Consider the following 17,301-nt stretch of genomic DNA (forward strand, 5'->3'; position numbering starts at 1 on the left):
GGGCCAAAAACTGGAATCTTCAGAGCTAGGCAAGTAATACTATATTACAATACAGTTGCAGTTACATATTTTATAGAATGGCCTATTGTTTTTAGGTTAATATCTGTGTGGAAATACAAGGCAGGGTTTTCTAAACCACTGCTTCCTCAGTCATGCCCTCATGACACACCTAAACGGTCTGGTTTTCAGAATGTCTGAAATGAATATGTATTGGAAATCCAGTAAATGCAAATCTGTCTCATGCAAATTAACGGGGTCTTTTACTAAGGTGCGCTACCTGATTTAGCACGTGCTAAATTGGCTAGCATGCCTTAGTAAAAGACCACCTAATTGCGGTGAGCTTGAAAACCTGCCCAACTAGGTGTAGCTCCAGAACAGTGCTGGCAAACATTGATCTAGACCACCTGAATTTTATCGCATTGGAATAGTTCATCAGACTTTTAAAAATTGTTTCAACCAGGGCTTTACATGAGGGATTAAGGAAATAAATGCCTTATTTCTGTCTCCAAAATGCATAAAAAAACAAAAATTGCAGCTACACTACTTAAAATCAATGGCACTTTCATCTAGGTTGTTAAAATGAGTCAGCTACAGGTGAAAATGGTGCTACTTGCAAATGGAAGTTGAAAAATTGCTAGTTCCGTGTGGATGTGCGGACACTTCTACACGGAGGGTGCTGAATTTGTGTTATTCATTTTATTTTAAAAAATTTATAGTCCACACAAACCAGTGGTCTCAAACTCAAACCTTTTCCAGGGCCACATTTTGGATTTGCAGGTACTTGGAGGGCCTCAGAAAAATATTACATTACATTAATGACTTCTATTCCGCCGTACCTTGCAGTTCTAGGCGGATTACAAAAGAGACTAACTGGACATTTCCAGGATAAATACAATTTAGGAGTTTTGGATTACAAAAAGATAACTGGACATTTCCAGGGGAATTAAATTAAGGGAGTTGGTTACATTTCCAGGAGATTTGCAATTTGAGGAGTTGTTTACATGGTTGTCTTTGGAGATGAAGAAATTGCAGAATAGGAAGAGGCATTGGGGGGAGGAATTATAAGGGGAGGAGTTAGGAGAGCTGTATAAATTTTTTGAAGAGCAGGGTTTTGATTTCTTTTCGGAATGATTTAAAGTCGTTCATTGTTGTCAGTAAGTTGGAGATGTGGTCAAGTTTTGCTGCTTGCGTTGCTAGTAGGTTGTCAAACATCATCTTGCGCTGAGTACCTTTGAATGGGGGGAAGGTAAATAGGGACTGAGTTCTCCTTTGTCTGGTAGTAAGGTTTTGATTTAGGCGGTTGTTTAGGTAAGTAGGGGCGGTGCCATTTATTGCTTTGAATAATATACAGTATAATTTGAATTGGATTTGTGCTTGTATAGGTAGCCAGTGTGAGTCTAGGTAGGCATTGGTGATGTGGTCATATTTCCTTAGCAAGTAGATCAGTCTGAGAGCTGTGTTTTGTACAGTCTGTAGTTGTTTTATCAAGTTTGCAGGGCATGGTAGATAGAGGATGTTGCAGTAGTCTACTAGACCTAGGACTAGGGATTGGACTATGAGCCTATATTGCTCTTTGCCAAAGAATTTTCTAATTTTTCATAAATTGCACATGATTAAGAATGCTTTCTGGGTAGTCTTGTTGATTTGGACCTGCATTGTGCAGCATCTGTCTATCGTTACTCCTAGGAGTTTAAGAGTGGACTGTATTGGGTATTTGGTGGCATTTATTTCTAGTTCTGTGATGGAGGGGGTTTTGTTTTATCTGAGTTCAGCTTCAATTTGTGGGCTATCATCCATTTTTTCACTGTTTCAAGAGTTTTTTTCCAATTTTTCAGTTGAGGTGGAGTCAGGTGAATCGAAGGGTAGGAGTATGGTGATGTCATCTGCGTAGCTGAATGATGTTACATTTAGGTTATCTAGGGTGGTCCCAAGGGAGGATATGAAGAGGTTGAAGAGAGTAGGTGAAAGAGTAGGCGAAAGAAATGACAGTAGGCGAAAGAAATGACAGTTTGGCATGAAGTAAAACTCTTTATAGTTTATAAATCTTTCCTTTTGGTTAAGTCTTAATAATAATATTGTAATTTATAGCTAAAGAGACATATAATCAAGATACTGTTTTAGTTTACTTTTGTGATTATGATAAACATACCGAGGGCCTCAAAATAGTACCTGGCCGGCCACGAGTTTGAGACCACTGACATAAACCTATATGGATTACATCATTACACACATAATTTAATTACAATACAACAGACAAGGCTCCAACATTATAAAATTACTGCATATTCATGATAAAACTCTCACTCTCACTTGTACAAATAAGTATGTTTTCAACAATTTCTTAAAATTAAGTTTAGACATACATGCCTTAACCATCTTGGAAGATTATTCCACCAAAGAGAGGCCACACATGAAAATGAACTCATTCTTGTATTCTGATAATTATATTCTGTTATATAATGTAAACCTTTTTTTTCCTTCTCTTCCTATATTTTAAGTTCTTGTAAACCGTGCGGAGCTCCATAACATCCGTGGAGATGAAGTGGTATATAAGTACCGTATTTTCGCGGATATAACGCGCACCATTGTAAAACGCGCACAGGGGTATAGCGCGCAGAAATCACGATGATATGTACAAAAACTTTTCTATACCGCGCTCAGGCATATAACGCGCATGCTGCCCGACTCTCCTCTGGCCACCCCGACTCTCCTTTCGCTCTCCCCGACTCTCCTCTGGCCACCCCGACTCTCCTTTCGCCCTCCCCGACTCTCATCTGGTTGCCCCGACTCACCCTGACTTTCGGTGCACTGCCCCGACTCTCCTCTGGTTGCCCCGACTCACCGTTCACCCGCCCTGACTTTCGGTGCACTGCCCCGCCTCTCCGTGCCTGTCCCCCTTGAAGTCCTGTCCCCCCTTGAAGGTCTGCCTGTCCCCCCTTGAAGGTCTGCCTGTCCCCCCTTGAAGTCCTGTCCCCATCCTGAAAGCCTGATGCCCCCCCTCGACGTCCGATTCTTCTCCCCCCTTGGCAGGACCACTCGCACCCCCACCCCGAAGGACCGCCGACTCCCCGACAATATTGGGCCAGGAGGGAGCCCAAATCCTCCTGGCCACGGCGACCCCCTAACCCCCCCCCGCACTACATTACGGGCAGGAGGGATCCCAGGCCCTCCTGCCCTCGACGCAAACCCCCTCCCCCCAACGACCGCCCCCCCCCCAAGAACCTCCGCCCGTCCCCCAGCCGACCCGCGACCCCCCTGGCCGACCCCCACGACACCCCCACCCGCCTTCCCCGTACTTTGTGTAGTTGGGCCAGAAGGGAGCCCAAACCCTCCTGGCCACGGCGACCCCCTAACCCCACCCCGCACTACATTACGGGCAGGAGGGATCCCAGGCCCTCCTGCCCTCGACGCAAACCCCCCTCCCTCCAACGACCGCCCCCCCCCAAGAACCTCCGACCGACCCGCGACCCCCCTGGCCGACCCCCCCACCCCCCTTCCCCGTACCTTTGGAAGTTGGCCGGACAGACGGGAGCCAAACCCGCCTGTCCGGCAGGCAGCCAACGAAGGAATGAGGCCGGATTGGCCCATCCGTCCTAAAGCTCCGCCTACTGGTGGGGCCTAAGGCGCGTGGGCCAATCAGAATAGGCCCTGGAGCCTTAGGTCCCACCTGGGGGCGCGGCCTGAGACACATGGTCGGGTTTGGCCCATGTGCCTCAGGCCGCGCCCCCAGGTGGGACCTAAGGCTCCAGGGCCTATTCTGATTGGCCCACGCGCCTTAGGCCCCACCAGTAGGCGGAGCTTTAGGACGGATGGGCCAATCCGGCCTCATTCCTTCGTTGGCTGCCTGCCGGACAGGCGGGTTTGGCTCCCGTCTGTCCGGCCAACTTCCAAAGGTACGGGGAAGGGGGGTGGGGGGGTCGGCCAGGGGGGTCGCGGGTCGGTCGGAGGTTCTTGGGGGGGGGCGGTCGTTGGAGGGAGGGGGGTTTGCGTCGAGGGCAGGAGGGCCTGGGATCCCTCCTGCCCGTAATGTAGTGCGGGGTGGGGTTAGGGGGTCGCCGTGGCCAGGAGGGTTTGGGCTCCCTCCTGGCCCGATATTGTTGGGGAGTCGGCGGTCCTTCGGGGTGAGGGTGCGAGTGGTCCTGCCGGGGGGGGGATGTATCGGACGTCGGGAAGTCGGCCGGGCAAGAGGGCTTGGGCTCCCTCTTGCTCCGATCGTGGATGCGGGTGCGGGTGGGAGCGCGTGCGAGCGGTCGTTCGGGGTGGGGGTGCGAGCGGTCCTGCTGGGGGGGTGAATCGGGCGTCGGGCGGGGTGGGAACTATGTTTAAAAACTTTTGTATACCGCGCTCAGGCATATAACGCGCGAGGGGTATGCGCGGTACGTAAAATCACGTATAACGCGCGCGTTATATCCGCGAAAATACGGTATATAGTTTATATTCTGCCAAGGAAAGCTTCATTCCCGATTCAGATCTTAATTTACGATTGGGGCAGTATAAAGACAGAAGCTGTTTCAAAACAACTGAAGCATCATCATACAAAACTTGTTGTACCAATACGGTGATACGTTGGAATCCGAACTTAATCCGTTCCAGAGCCCTGTTCGAGTTCCAAATCGTTCGAGTTCCAAGACAATTTTTCCCATTTAAAATAATAGAAACTGGATTAATCCGTTTCCTGGGTTGCACAAACTTAAATTTTAACAGTAAATACACTGGATTTTAAAGTAAAATATTAACAAATAATAATAATACAGTACAGTATTTTCCTCACTACATTACACAAAGGCAAAAATCACACGAGATGCTTTCACTACACCTTCCGACAATCAACTGAACAATGTATGGGTGGCCCGAGCGCTGGGGAAACGTATACACAAACAAATACGAACAGGGTATTCAGATTCCAAAGCAGCATTCAGATTTTGGGGCACAAAAATACATGAACAACGTGCAGGGCGTTCAGATTCCAAAGTAGCGTTCGGATTCCGGGGAAAAATTTGCTCAAATTTTTCGTTCGGATTCCAAGTTGTTCGAGTACTGGGGCGTTTGGATTCCAAGGTATCACTGACTAATGTTTTAAGTTGAATTCAAAATTTAATTGACAACCAATGCAGTTGTTTTTTTAAAATATAGGTGCGATATGTTATCTCTTTGATATTCCCGTAATATGCCTTGCAGCCGTGTTCAGGATCAACCGCAAAGCCCTGCACCAAGAGACATTTATCCCAAGGTGGGTACAGGGCACTTCAGTAGTCCAGACACAAAATCACTAATGCCTGAACTACTGTCCTGAAATCAGATGGTAATAAAATAACTTTTAACCTACTCAAAAGTTTCATTTAAAAAAACCTCAGAACACTTTATCACCTGCTTTATCTGTGTACAATCTAAAAGCACACCCTGTGTTCTCACTTTTTTTTCACAGGTAAATTCACTTCCCCAACATTCATTCTATGTAGGTTATGGTATTTTTTTTTAACATCTATTTGTAAAATGGCTGCTCCCGCTGCACATGAAGCCAATTACTGTACATGTGCATTTCTACAGGTATTTTAGAAAGTATTGATGGAACTAAGCATATCCTGACCTAGACATCTAAATCCTGATCTCTATGTTCAATCTAAAATGGGTCTTCACCAATATTCCCTATAAGGATTGGCTGGGTACGTGTAAATTAAAAAAAATTTGAGTAACAAGTTCTAAAAAAAAAAATTTTTTTTTTCATGTGAGCAACTAGTTCTAAGAACCAGATTTGCAAGTATTTTTGTGAGCGACCATGTAAAATCTGTGAACGACGCTCCTAGAATGTATGAGCAAATGCTCACATGCTCAGCTTAGAGCAAGGGTGTCAAAGTCCCTCCTCAAGGGCCACAATCCAGTCGGGTTTTCAGGATTTCCCCAGTGAATATGCATGAGATCTATTTGCATGCACTGCTTTCATTGTATGCTAATAGATCTCATGCATATTCATTGGGGAAATCCTGAAAACCTGACTGGATTGCGGCTCTCAAGGAGGGACTTTGACATCCCTGGCTTAGAGGGAATATAGGTCTTCACATTTGATGGTAAACCACAACTGTTTTTAGAAGGTAATTGTTACATACATATGTGTACATACTTCCAAGCACTTTGTAAGTTTTCTGGATCTGAGGGAACCATTTCAGGCTTCCAAGGCATAATATCACTTCCAAAACTGAAAAAAAGAAGCACAAATTAGGGTGGGGTAAATTTTCCAAATTTCTATAGGTACCATCAATCCTATATCTTTCGCCAAGGTATGTATTGGGTCCTCCCAGAACTCATGGAAAAGCTACCTGATTGGTTATGGTTAGAATGGCAGCTCATGTTTCCTATTAGGCTTCATCATCTTCTCAGTATTAAAATGCCTAGATTGCGGAAAAACAATAAGATATTAATGGACACATGGAAAACTTTAAAATATGTTAATAATTTAACACCTCTTCCAATTCAAAAATCTACATATCAAAATATCTGGCTAAACTCCAGGATCCAAATTGGCGGTTTTATTTTTTTAAAATTCTTTATTCATTACTAGCTTTATAGCCCGTTACATTAACGGGTGCTAGAATATATGTGTGTGTCTGTCTTTATTTCTTTCTCTCTCTGTCTTCTTAGCCGCTTTCTGTATTTCTGTCTTTCTTTATTTTGGCTGTCCACCACCACCCCTTGCATGTTCCCCCTGTCCATTTTCCCTTCTTTTTACCACCCCTGTGTCCACCACTACCCCTTCACTGCTCCCTTTATCCAGCAGCAGCCCTTTTCCATTTGTTTTACCTCCCCCCTGTCCATCAGCACCTCTTATATTCTCTTGCTCATTAACAGTACTTATCTGCTGTATTTCAAAATTTTCAGCCTCCAATCTCTAGCTGCTTCAGATCATACACACAGCACTCCTAATAGTTAAGCCGCTTCTGTTTGTCCCAACGTGGCCTCTGTTTCGCAGTTCAAAAGTTGTTAACCGCTGCTTCAGGGCTTTATTTGAACAGAGTCCTTGGCGCCCCCCCCCCCCTCTTTCACTTCCCGTGGGCCGACTACAAACCCGGCGATCAAGCAGCGTGTGCAGCAGTCTTCACACGCTGCTTCGGGTCCTTCTACTGCCCTGATTTACTCTGGCACGTCCCTGATGACATCATCAGAGATGCGGCAGAGCAAATCAGGGCAATAGAAAGGCCCGAAGCAGCGTGTGAAGACTGCTGCACACGCTGCTTGATCGCCAGGTTCGTAGTCGGGTCCGCAGGAAAGGAAGGGAAGGGAAGAGGGGGGTGGCAAAGGACTCGGACTCCTCTGGTCTGTCGTGGAGGCTGGCCCGACTCCATTTCTCGGTTCGTCCCGGAGAGAGGAGGGGAGGGGTGGGCAGGAGGCGCTCTAAGTATAAGGGAGCCGGGAGAGGAGCCACCGCCGCCGCAGTGAACTTTAAAATAAGGGAGGCAGAGCCGGCAAGACCGCACATCACCTTGTGGTCTGCGAGAGAGGGAGCGTTAGCCACAGACCTACGGTTCATGGATCACAGATCACGCAGGTATGAGTGCGCATGCGCGGCTAGCTTTTTATTATATAGGATAAATCATAAACAAGTGTACATAAATACATCCATTACAATTACAATATAACACTTGAAAATCTATATCATATGATCTAGAACAATTCAATTCAATTTGGATTCAAGTTAACTGTCTTCTAGAAAACCATGTTGCGTTATCATATGGCACTGTTCTGTTTGGTACATCTATGAGGAAAAAAAGTCAAATTTCATCGTATAATAATAAACTTTTGTTAATCATGACAGGGGTCGCCATTCAGCACATAACCAATAATTGGAAAAATTACTCTAATCTTAATTATACCTTTTGGTGGAACTCATTATGCCATATTTATAAGATGGAAAGAGCTATTGCTACGCAGAAAGGGACTTACAATAATTTTATAAAGATTTGGGGGCCAATGGAAAAGTACTGTAATGAGTAGATATCTTTTTTTTTTATGGGAGATTATATTTACACATTGGGGGATGGGGTAGGGTATATTTAATATTGAATTTTTGCTATAATTACTTTAAGAGTGGGTGGGAGGGGATTGATGTTTTTGTTTCAAACGATTGTGAAGAATTTCAAGTGTTATATTGGAAGTATAATATGTGATATTTGTACATTTGATGTATGTTTTACAAATTGGCGGTTTTAAGATTGTCTGGAAGGATTGGATTAAAGCAGGTATACGAACCTTAAATGATGTTATATCTGATGGTAAACTGCTGGATTTTTCACAGTTGCAAATAAAATTTGGTCTTGATAAAAAACAAAGTTATATATGGTTGCAACTGAAGCAGGCTGAATGGAAATCTCTTAATAATCAATTTAGTTTAGATTTCCTATGCTTTCCTATGCTTTCAGGCAGACTTCTTGGGTCACCAAGCCGCGCAGTGGTATAAATTATTATCTGGCTATGTAAATAAGAAACCAAAAACTGGACTTAGAGATATTTGGAGCATTGAGATTAAGCATCAAATTAATGCATCTCAGTGGCCACGTATTTGGTCCTGGAGGCTGAAGTGTACAATGTCTGCTTCTATGAGGCAAACATGGTTTTTCCTGTTACATAGAGCACTCTGGACCCCTGTTCGTTTACAAAAATTGGATTGCTCTAGGTCTAATAGATGTTGGCATTGTAACCTTGATGCTGGAACTTTAGATCACTTGTTGTTTTATTGTCCATTCATTAAAAATTTTTGGATCTCTATTTGGGATCAAATAAATCATTTAATGGAAAATTATGTAGCATTATCATACGATACAATTTTATTTGGCATGCTGATGAGAGCTAAGCCTCAAATATCTGCTAATAATAATAAGCTTTTGATGATATTGACAGGAGTTGCCATTCAACAAATAACATATAACTGGAAAGATTGTACAAGGTTGAATTATTGTTTCTGGTGGTATTCAGTATGTCATGTGTTTAAAATGGAAAGAGCGTTGGCAGTTCAAAAAGGTTACTATAATAAATTTAAGGATGTGTGAGGGCCATTTTTAAATTATTATAATGAATAATTTACACTTTTCCCAATTTTAATTGGGGGGGTTGGATTTCTATTAATAATATATATGAATGATAAGATATTATATTCATGTGGTATATTTTTTGTTGTATATGGAAGTGGGAGGGGGTGGGGGTTATATCTTTTTGTTGTATGATATGGAAGATTTTCAAGTGAATAAAGAATTAAAAAAAAAAAAAAGTAGCACAAATTAGCTGAGCCTCTTTGATAATATGCAAAGTATTACAAAACTATACTTCTGTAGCACAGCACCAAGTTGGCAAAGCAATAATAAGGTTGTAGATTTATAAATATTGACTTTTAAATATTTCTAAGGTTTCTCCTTAAATGACAAACAGGGAAAGAACATGAAACATGGCTCATAGAATTCTTTCTAACTCTTTTGTGCATTTGTGATCTGTGTCTTCGACTTACAGAAGAGGGGTGGCAGCAGCTTTGTTTAAAAATCCACACACACATAACCTCTCCAGAAGTAAAGTTGAGAAAAATGTTGGGTCTAGTTCTGAGTGCAGTGGCAGCAGCAGCTTGTGAGTGAGCAAGGTTTGAATAGAGCAGCCTAGAGGGTGTGGGGTTAGGGATATGACTGGGGGCCAGATGCACAAACTCTGGCACTGTTTCTGTACAGCACTAGAAAACCAACAGGTTTAGTGTTGAGCACTGGTCACTAATGGGGTCAGAACTTCCTGGGACATACCCACAAGAACTGTGCAGTAGCCACTACTCTTGTGTGCATGTCCATAGAACCCCCAACCCCACCTTAACTTAGAAATCTCTGGTGGTCCAGTGGATCTTTATCTAGCCTGACACTGAGATCTGACCCCTCCCCCTCAGGCAAAAAGAATGAATCCCTGGTGGTAAAGTGGACCCAACCCTTATCCCCAAGCCCTGCCATGTCAGATCAGGCTGGGCCAGGATCCAAATCAACAGCCCCCACCTCCATAGGCCCCTCAGACCATGTGGGCCAGGGCCCCTGAACTAAAGAACCAATCCAAACCCCTCCCCCCATACCTTTCCTAGCATCAGGAAAGATGCCTACTGTCTCTTTAAAATGGTGCTGCCCTGCCCCTGCCTGATGCATCCTGGGATGCACAGGGAGGGGCCTATTTTCTTCATTTCCTCTTCTGTTTTCTCCTTTCCACTTTATATGAGTTGTTCTTAATTGTACACCACTCAGATGCTCTGAATGGGTGGTATATCAAAACTATAATAAACTCGAACTTATTATTGCAAAGAGTTAATTTGCTCCCAGACAGACATTAATTTTCTTCGAATGATGTTGAGTGCTTTCCATCCCTTCCTGATGCTCTTGCTTACTTGCAGAGAACAGCTAGGGAGGATCAGATACTTTCTGAGGTAATTTAGAAGTGTCCCGAGGAGGCAACTTTTGTTTTTTAGAAGGTGGGCCTCCAGGTCTATTTTCAGTCAAGGTAATCTGTTCTCAGAGGTACTCCTTTAATTTAAGAAGCCTTAATTTTAAAGCCATGGATGGGCATAATAAAAAAAACGTCTAAGTCCCTTTTTGGCCTAAGGTCTTAAAAATTGAAAGTAGAAGCAGGGAAAATGTCCATTATCAAAAAAATGTCCAAAAGGAGGTTTTTTTAAATAATGGCCTGGCTCTACTTTCAGCTGTTTAAGTACAGGGGTTTAAGAAAGGATTGGACAATTTCCTGCTGGAAAAGGGGATAGAGGGGTATAAATAGAGGATTACTGCACAGGTCCTGGACCTGTTGGGCCGCCGCGTGAGCGGACTGCTGGGCATGATGGACCTCAGGTCTGACCCAGCAGAGGCATTGCTTATGTTCTTATGTTCTTATGTTTAAACGCACAGACCACCACTACGTCTAAACTTACACCATATAATCAACCTACAAAAAGCCTAAGTCCCAAACGCCCAAAACAAGGGCTTTTAGGCGAAGGAACAAACTGAGCATGACAGGAAGCTACCAGGCAGATAGCCTAGAGGGGAGGGAACAAGTTTTATTAGCCCTGCAGCCAAGGCTAAAGAGGATACAAAATCCCACGAGTTCAGCCTCCAGAGGGATTGTACAAGAAGTCACTTAGAAGATTTCTGTCCACTGAGAATTGCTACTGCTGCTGCCAGACAGTAGAGAGGAAGGGGGTTCATAGAGAGGGGGGAACTGCCAGGCCACAAGAGGGGGAGGGGCAAGTACTTGAGATGGAGAGAGAGAAAGAGAGGAGTGAGGCAGCTACTGCAGATATGCTTGGGGGTGGGGTCCGAGACTGGGTGGGCATATGCATAATAAGGCCCACTTGTAGATATGCCACTGATTATAGCCACAATTTTTACAAGTTCGGTGGAACCTATGTATCTTTATGAAAGAAGCTTAAAATAGATGCCTTCTTGAATTCATCTTGCCGCATATTTACTCTCCACATGTTACAAAAGAAGGAACTGAAATGTAAAGAAGTATTCTTGCAAGAGCAGGAAATATATTTGGACAGTTATAGAATGACAAGACAAAATACTATTTAAAATTGATGGACAGTTCCAACAGCAAACATTAAAGAACTCTAAAGCTGGAATAGGGCACTGGTGGTGAGGGGGTGAGAAGAAGAAAATGGTTCAAGTTCCTGTGACAGAGAGGAAAGCAATCTTTAGAACATTAAGTAGAACCAAAATCAGTTTGGAGATAATTTAATTGGAACAGAGACAATTGATTCTAGCATTTACTAGTAAGATGAGTAGTTTAAATTTGAATAAATGGTGAATAGATTGTGGGGAAGTGAGCAATGCGATACATATTTCAGCCTGGCTATAAATAAACAGAATTAATCATGAAGTAGGCATCTTTAATCCAGCAGTTCTCTCTTGCTTCTTTGTACTTACAGCTCAAATCAGAACCAGTGCTGGGATTTGGTACCATGAACCTACAACTACTACTATTAATTATTTCTCTAGCGCTACCAGACACACACAGCGCTGCACAGAGTCACAAAGAGTAAGAAAAAGTTTACAATCTAAACAGACTAGACAGACAAACAGGATGCCAGGGATACAGTGAAGGGGAATGGATAATCAGCTGACTGGGTTGAAGGGCAGAGGAGTAGGGGGAAGTTATAATAAGTTCAAAAAGATTTGGGGGCCATTGATTATGTATTCTAATGATCAGACATCTTAAACACCTAGATATTAGATAAAAAAAATAGGGGGGGATGGGTAGAGATAGATAAATTGATAATATATTACTGCTAATAAATGGGGATGGGGATGGGAAGGGGAGGGGTTTCTTTTATAAATATATATTTTAAAGAATATAAATAAGATTGTCAAGTGATTTGTGAGAAGTATATTATGCACTTGTTGATGGATTTGAAAATGAATAAAGAATTAAAAAAAAAAAAAAAAAGGTGGGTTTTCAATCTGCTCTTAAACAAGGGAAGGGGCTTGATGGACAAACTCGGGTAATTTATTCCAGGCATAGGGGGAAGCTAGATGAAAGGAACGAAGTCTGGAATTGGCAGTGGAGAAGGGTAACACTAAGGGCTCCTTTTATCAAGGCGCGCTACGGGGGTTAGCGCGTCGGACATTTCATCATGTGCCAACCCCTGCGGCAAGCCAAAATACTAACGCCTCGTCAATGGAGGCGTTAGCGGCTAGCGCAGCAGGCAGTTTAACGCGTGGTATTCTGCGCGTTAAACCCCTACCACGCCTTGATAAAAGGACTCCTAAGAGTGACTTATCTGAGGAATGGAGTTCTCTGGGAGGAGTATAAGGAGAGAAAAGCGAAGAGAGATATTGAGGGGCAGCACAGTGAACACCCTTATAGGTCAGCAATAAGATCTTGAACTGTATGCGATGGCAGATAGGGAGCCAGTGAAATAACCTTCATTCGTAATGCCATATTTATGGTTTATTAATCTTGTTATACCGCTCGTTCATTTTACTGGTGCAAGAGGTTTACAAAATACAATCACATAAAAACATGAGCCCAGAATCTGGCCATTCAAGCAATAACCAGACTTAATCCTCCCTTCTTTCTCATGGGCTATAAATGATGCCTTTGAAGCATAGCTCTTCTCAGCTAACCTGGTGCTCAGAAGATCTAACTTGGAGGCCAAGCTGGGGACTATACAGAGTTTGAAGTGCTACAATTAAGTCTGCAGGCTGGCCTGACACTCTCAGAAGATATTTTACACATTTGTTGGGGTCCACCCAATATAATAATAAAAGAAAGAATTTGTGTGGGATTTTTAACATAGTGACACATTCTCTGTTACTACCTAAGAACACAGCTGTTCGGTTGATTTTCAATTTGAAAAAATTTGATTACGTAACAATTCTATTGGAAGCTACATTGGCTCCCAGTTGAGGCAAGATTATTACTCAAGTTAGGTTGTATCTGTTACAAGACATTGTTTGGCCTTATATCTGATTATAGTATTGATCACTTTAAATTTACTGACAGGAAACATTTTTCTCAGCATTTTAAATTATTTACATTTCCTACTGTAAAAGGTTGCATATACAAAAGATTTTTCCTTAGAATTTTATCTTTTCAAACTGGATCATGGGATAAACCTTTTTCTGTCCTGATAACAAACTCTAACTCCTATCTTTCTTTTAGAAAAATACTAAAGACTTACTTATTTGATAAATTCTTCTGAATGTGATTATAATACACTGTGCTTGTACAGTCTCTTGATTGTTGTTCACCGCATTGAACTGAGAGGTTACTGTGGTATATAAGTGAATTTGTTATGCTAAGATTAGAGAATGACACGGTGACAAAATTCATCACTGTTCCCATCCCAATGGATAACCGCAGGAAACAATCCCATGTCATTCTTTAGTGTCTATCTCATCCTCAGTCCTTCTACATTAGCATTCTCCAATGCAAGGCTTGAGGGTTAGTGGTTTGTGCCCATTCATACTCTGATTCTTCTCTCGCTCCTTAAATAATAACACGGGGATGGTTTCCCGCAGTTATCCGCAGGGACAGGAACGGTGATGAATTTTGTCACCGTGTCATTCTCTAGTTATGATCATACTGCACAACTTATAAGATACAGTTGGAGAAAGTACTCAATATCCAGGAAGTGGAAATAACAGAAAAGAATGTAAATATTATTGAAAAGCATGAGCTGAAATGGACTTTTAAAAAATTACTATCCAGTTCTAAACAATCTGTATGCACCGTTTGTGCTTCCAGCCCAATTTGAATCTTCCCCAAAGAAGCAGAAGGAAACTGCTAGGCAAATAAAAGGATAAAACTTACGCAATTACATTGAAGAAATCCTTGTTGGAAATTTGCTCCTCAAATAAAAGCCTCAGTGAGTGTTGTATATGAATAATGTACATGGAGTTTGTTATTGAAATGTCAACTAAGATAACAACCCTAAAAAAGAAAACCCACAAACACCTCAGTGATAACATTTTAGAATAAAAAATTGTCTCATTACACTTAGCTTTTGACAGCTGTTAAAAAGCATTCCTATCAAATTATAAATACATTTTAATAATGTTTATCTTCTAATAGTAAGGATTAATATCAGATCTTTGAACGTGATGAAGCAATAATAAAAGAAAGTTATATTGACAGGGGTCGCCATGCAACAAATTACTCAAAATTGGAAAGATTATACAAAATTGAATTATACATTTTGGTGGAATTCAGTTTGTCATATATATAAGATGGAAAAGATGATAGCGTTACAACAAGGGAATATTCATAATTTTAAGAAAATATGGGGGCCATTGACTAATTACTCTAATGATCAGATATCTTAGCACATGGGTAATGTATATGTGGGGTGGGATTGGGGTGGGAATATTTATCATATGGAATAAGATTATTGGGAAAAAGGGGGGTATTTTTTATAGTATATAGGAATATTTGAATGTAAATACAAGTGATATATGAAAATTGTTTTATTATGTGTAATTCACTTGTTGTAAGATTTTAAAAATGAATAAAGAATTAAAAAAAAAAAAAAAGAAAGTTGAAAAACATTTCAAACGCTGAAAATATAAAGAAAGGATACCTCTGTTCACAGACAGTACCCCAAATCCTTCGACTGTCAGTTGAAAGCCAGTTAATTCGCTTTTCATACATTTTCACAGTTTTATCAAGTTGTTTCTGTGAATTGATACAGAATGTAGATCATTACTATGCATATTTAGTGAAATGAAAGACCAGGCAGTGTAAACTATACATAAGCCACAATTTGCAAAATTTCTCACTTGCATAAAGACATTTTTCTCTTGCTGGAAAAAAAATTGTCCTAGCTCAGAAAATACTTGGTTTACACCTCTGATTTTTTTTTTTTTTTTTAAGAAAACCTTTGAATTTTGCAGAACAGAAGTGAAGTAAGCAAGAAACCCTTATTTCTCGATAAACTTCTCATTCCCCAATGTTCCCCACGCACTCTAAGGTCAACTGACCAAAAACTTCTCTTCATTCCCTCCCTAAAAGACTTTTACTACACCCGGAAAACAAATTTTGCAGTAACTGCTCCAACATTATGGAACTCTTTACCACAGCAACTCCGTGATGAACAGCATTTAGACAAATTTAAGATAAGCCTAAAGACTTTTTTATTTCGTGACGCCTTTGGCTACGTTTAGACTTACCTTTAACTTTCCCTTCTTGTTTCTTCTCTTATTTTCTTTCTCTTTTTTTTTTTTCCTTTCTTTCTATTCTCTCTCTCTTTTCCTTTTCTAATTACAACTAATCGCTTTGATAAAGCGACCCATCCTATATGTTCCTTCCCCTTTCCCACTGTCTCCATTTCTTCTCCAACATGTAACTTTTCCCTTCCCTTCCCTTTTACCCTCACTTTCAAGTCTGTCCAGTCCATGTTATTTATGTTCACCTATTTATTTTTAATGCCTAACATTTTATCTTACTTTTATCTCTTTTTAGATTTATTGTAAACCGTCCAGATATTCTTTTGATGGTCAGTATATTAAAAACCAATAAACTTAGAGTCCGATTACAGCAAACAATAACAAACTATTATTAATATTGACAGGGGTCGCCATGCAACAAATAACTCAAAATTGGAAGGATTATACCAAATTAAACTATACATTTTGGTGGAATTCAGTCTGTCATATATACAAAATGGAAAAAACAATAGCATTACAACAGGGAAATAGTCATAATTTTAAGAAAATTTGGGAACCATTGACTCGTTATTCCAATGATCAGATTTCATAGCACATTAGTAATGATTATATTAGAATGGGGAGGGGAAAGTATATTATATGGATTTAAGAAATGAAAAAAAGGGGGAGGGTTATATTTTATGTGATAAGATGAATTATTTGTAATTACAATTGTTCATGTGTTAATTGAAGTTTTATGTACAATTAAATTATTGTAAGAATGAAAAATTTATAAATAAAATATTAAAAAAAAAACAAAAACCAATAAACTTGAAACTTGATTATTAGCAAAACAAAGAGGGGAAAACAGTATTAAACATTAGAGTCCTCCTATTGTTAAAAAGGAATACAGCTGCAATTTTCAGTGATTATCCTTTAAATGAAACAAAAGCTAGTCACCTGATAGTCATATAAGATAGGTGGATCCACATGAACATTTTTTATAGAACCATCATGCCACTCCAACTGCATCATTGCTTTCTGCAATTATAATAAACACATTTAAACAGTTATGTGCATGTGTGAAACTGCATGAAATACCAAACATGCAATTTGTGATGCATAGAGTGTCAATGAAGTGACTATTAAAAGCAAAGATACCTACATAGCTAAGAAGAAAATGTATCACGAAGAGAGGGTCTGCTTCATTGCTTTCTCAAACATTACAAAAGGAGGACTTAAACTGGGTTGGGATATGATTTTGGGCCCAAAATATTCAAAGGTCCTAATAGAGTTATTGACTCATAAATTGGCCGGATTCTGTATAGGACGCCTAGTCTCAGCAGCCGCCAAAGTGGCTTTTGAGAATTGCTCACGGGTGTCCTATATAGAATCGCATCTATCCTGATGCCTAACCCTGCCTAACCACCCCGATTCTCTAACTGGCGTCCATGTCCCCCCCCCCCAACAAATGTCTGCAACAGGAGGAGTGCCCAATTCCTCCTTCCACCACAGAGACATTCCTCGGCAGGAGGGATACCCACTTCCTCCTGCCACTACTCCCAACACATCCCGTGGCAGGAGGGATGCCCACTGCCTTCTGCTGCCACCCCCCCAAGACATCCCTGGGCAGGAGGGATGCTCTCTCCCTCCTGCC

General features: G+C 41.3%; 1 protein-coding gene across 5 annotated transcripts in view; it reads right to left on the minus strand.

The window, feature by feature from the left end:
- The window catches only part of VWA3A (von Willebrand factor A domain containing 3A), a 142,158-nt gene that overhangs the window by 74,747 nt on the left and 50,110 nt on the right, over positions 1–17,301 (minus strand). For all 5 annotated transcript variants that reach the window (XR_004536495.1, XM_033914789.1, XM_033914788.1 and 2 more), the window contains 4 exons: positions 16,605–16,685; positions 15,080–15,174; positions 14,314–14,433; positions 6,119–6,193 (listed from right to left, as the gene is read on the minus strand). Coding sequence is in view for 4 of the 5 variants with exons in the window: in XM_033914789.1 (XP_033770680.1) it covers positions 6,119–6,193; positions 14,314–14,433; positions 15,080–15,174; positions 16,605–16,685 (371 nt within the window). In the remaining variant the exon portion in view is untranslated. The remainder of the gene's footprint in view (positions 1–6,118; positions 6,194–14,313; positions 14,434–15,079; positions 15,175–16,604; positions 16,686–17,301) is intronic.

Source organism: Geotrypetes seraphini, chromosome 11 (assembly GCF_902459505.1).
Source record: "Geotrypetes seraphini chromosome 11, aGeoSer1.1, whole genome shotgun sequence".
Lineage (NCBI taxonomy): Eukaryota > Metazoa > Chordata > Amphibia > Gymnophiona > Dermophiidae > Geotrypetes > Geotrypetes seraphini.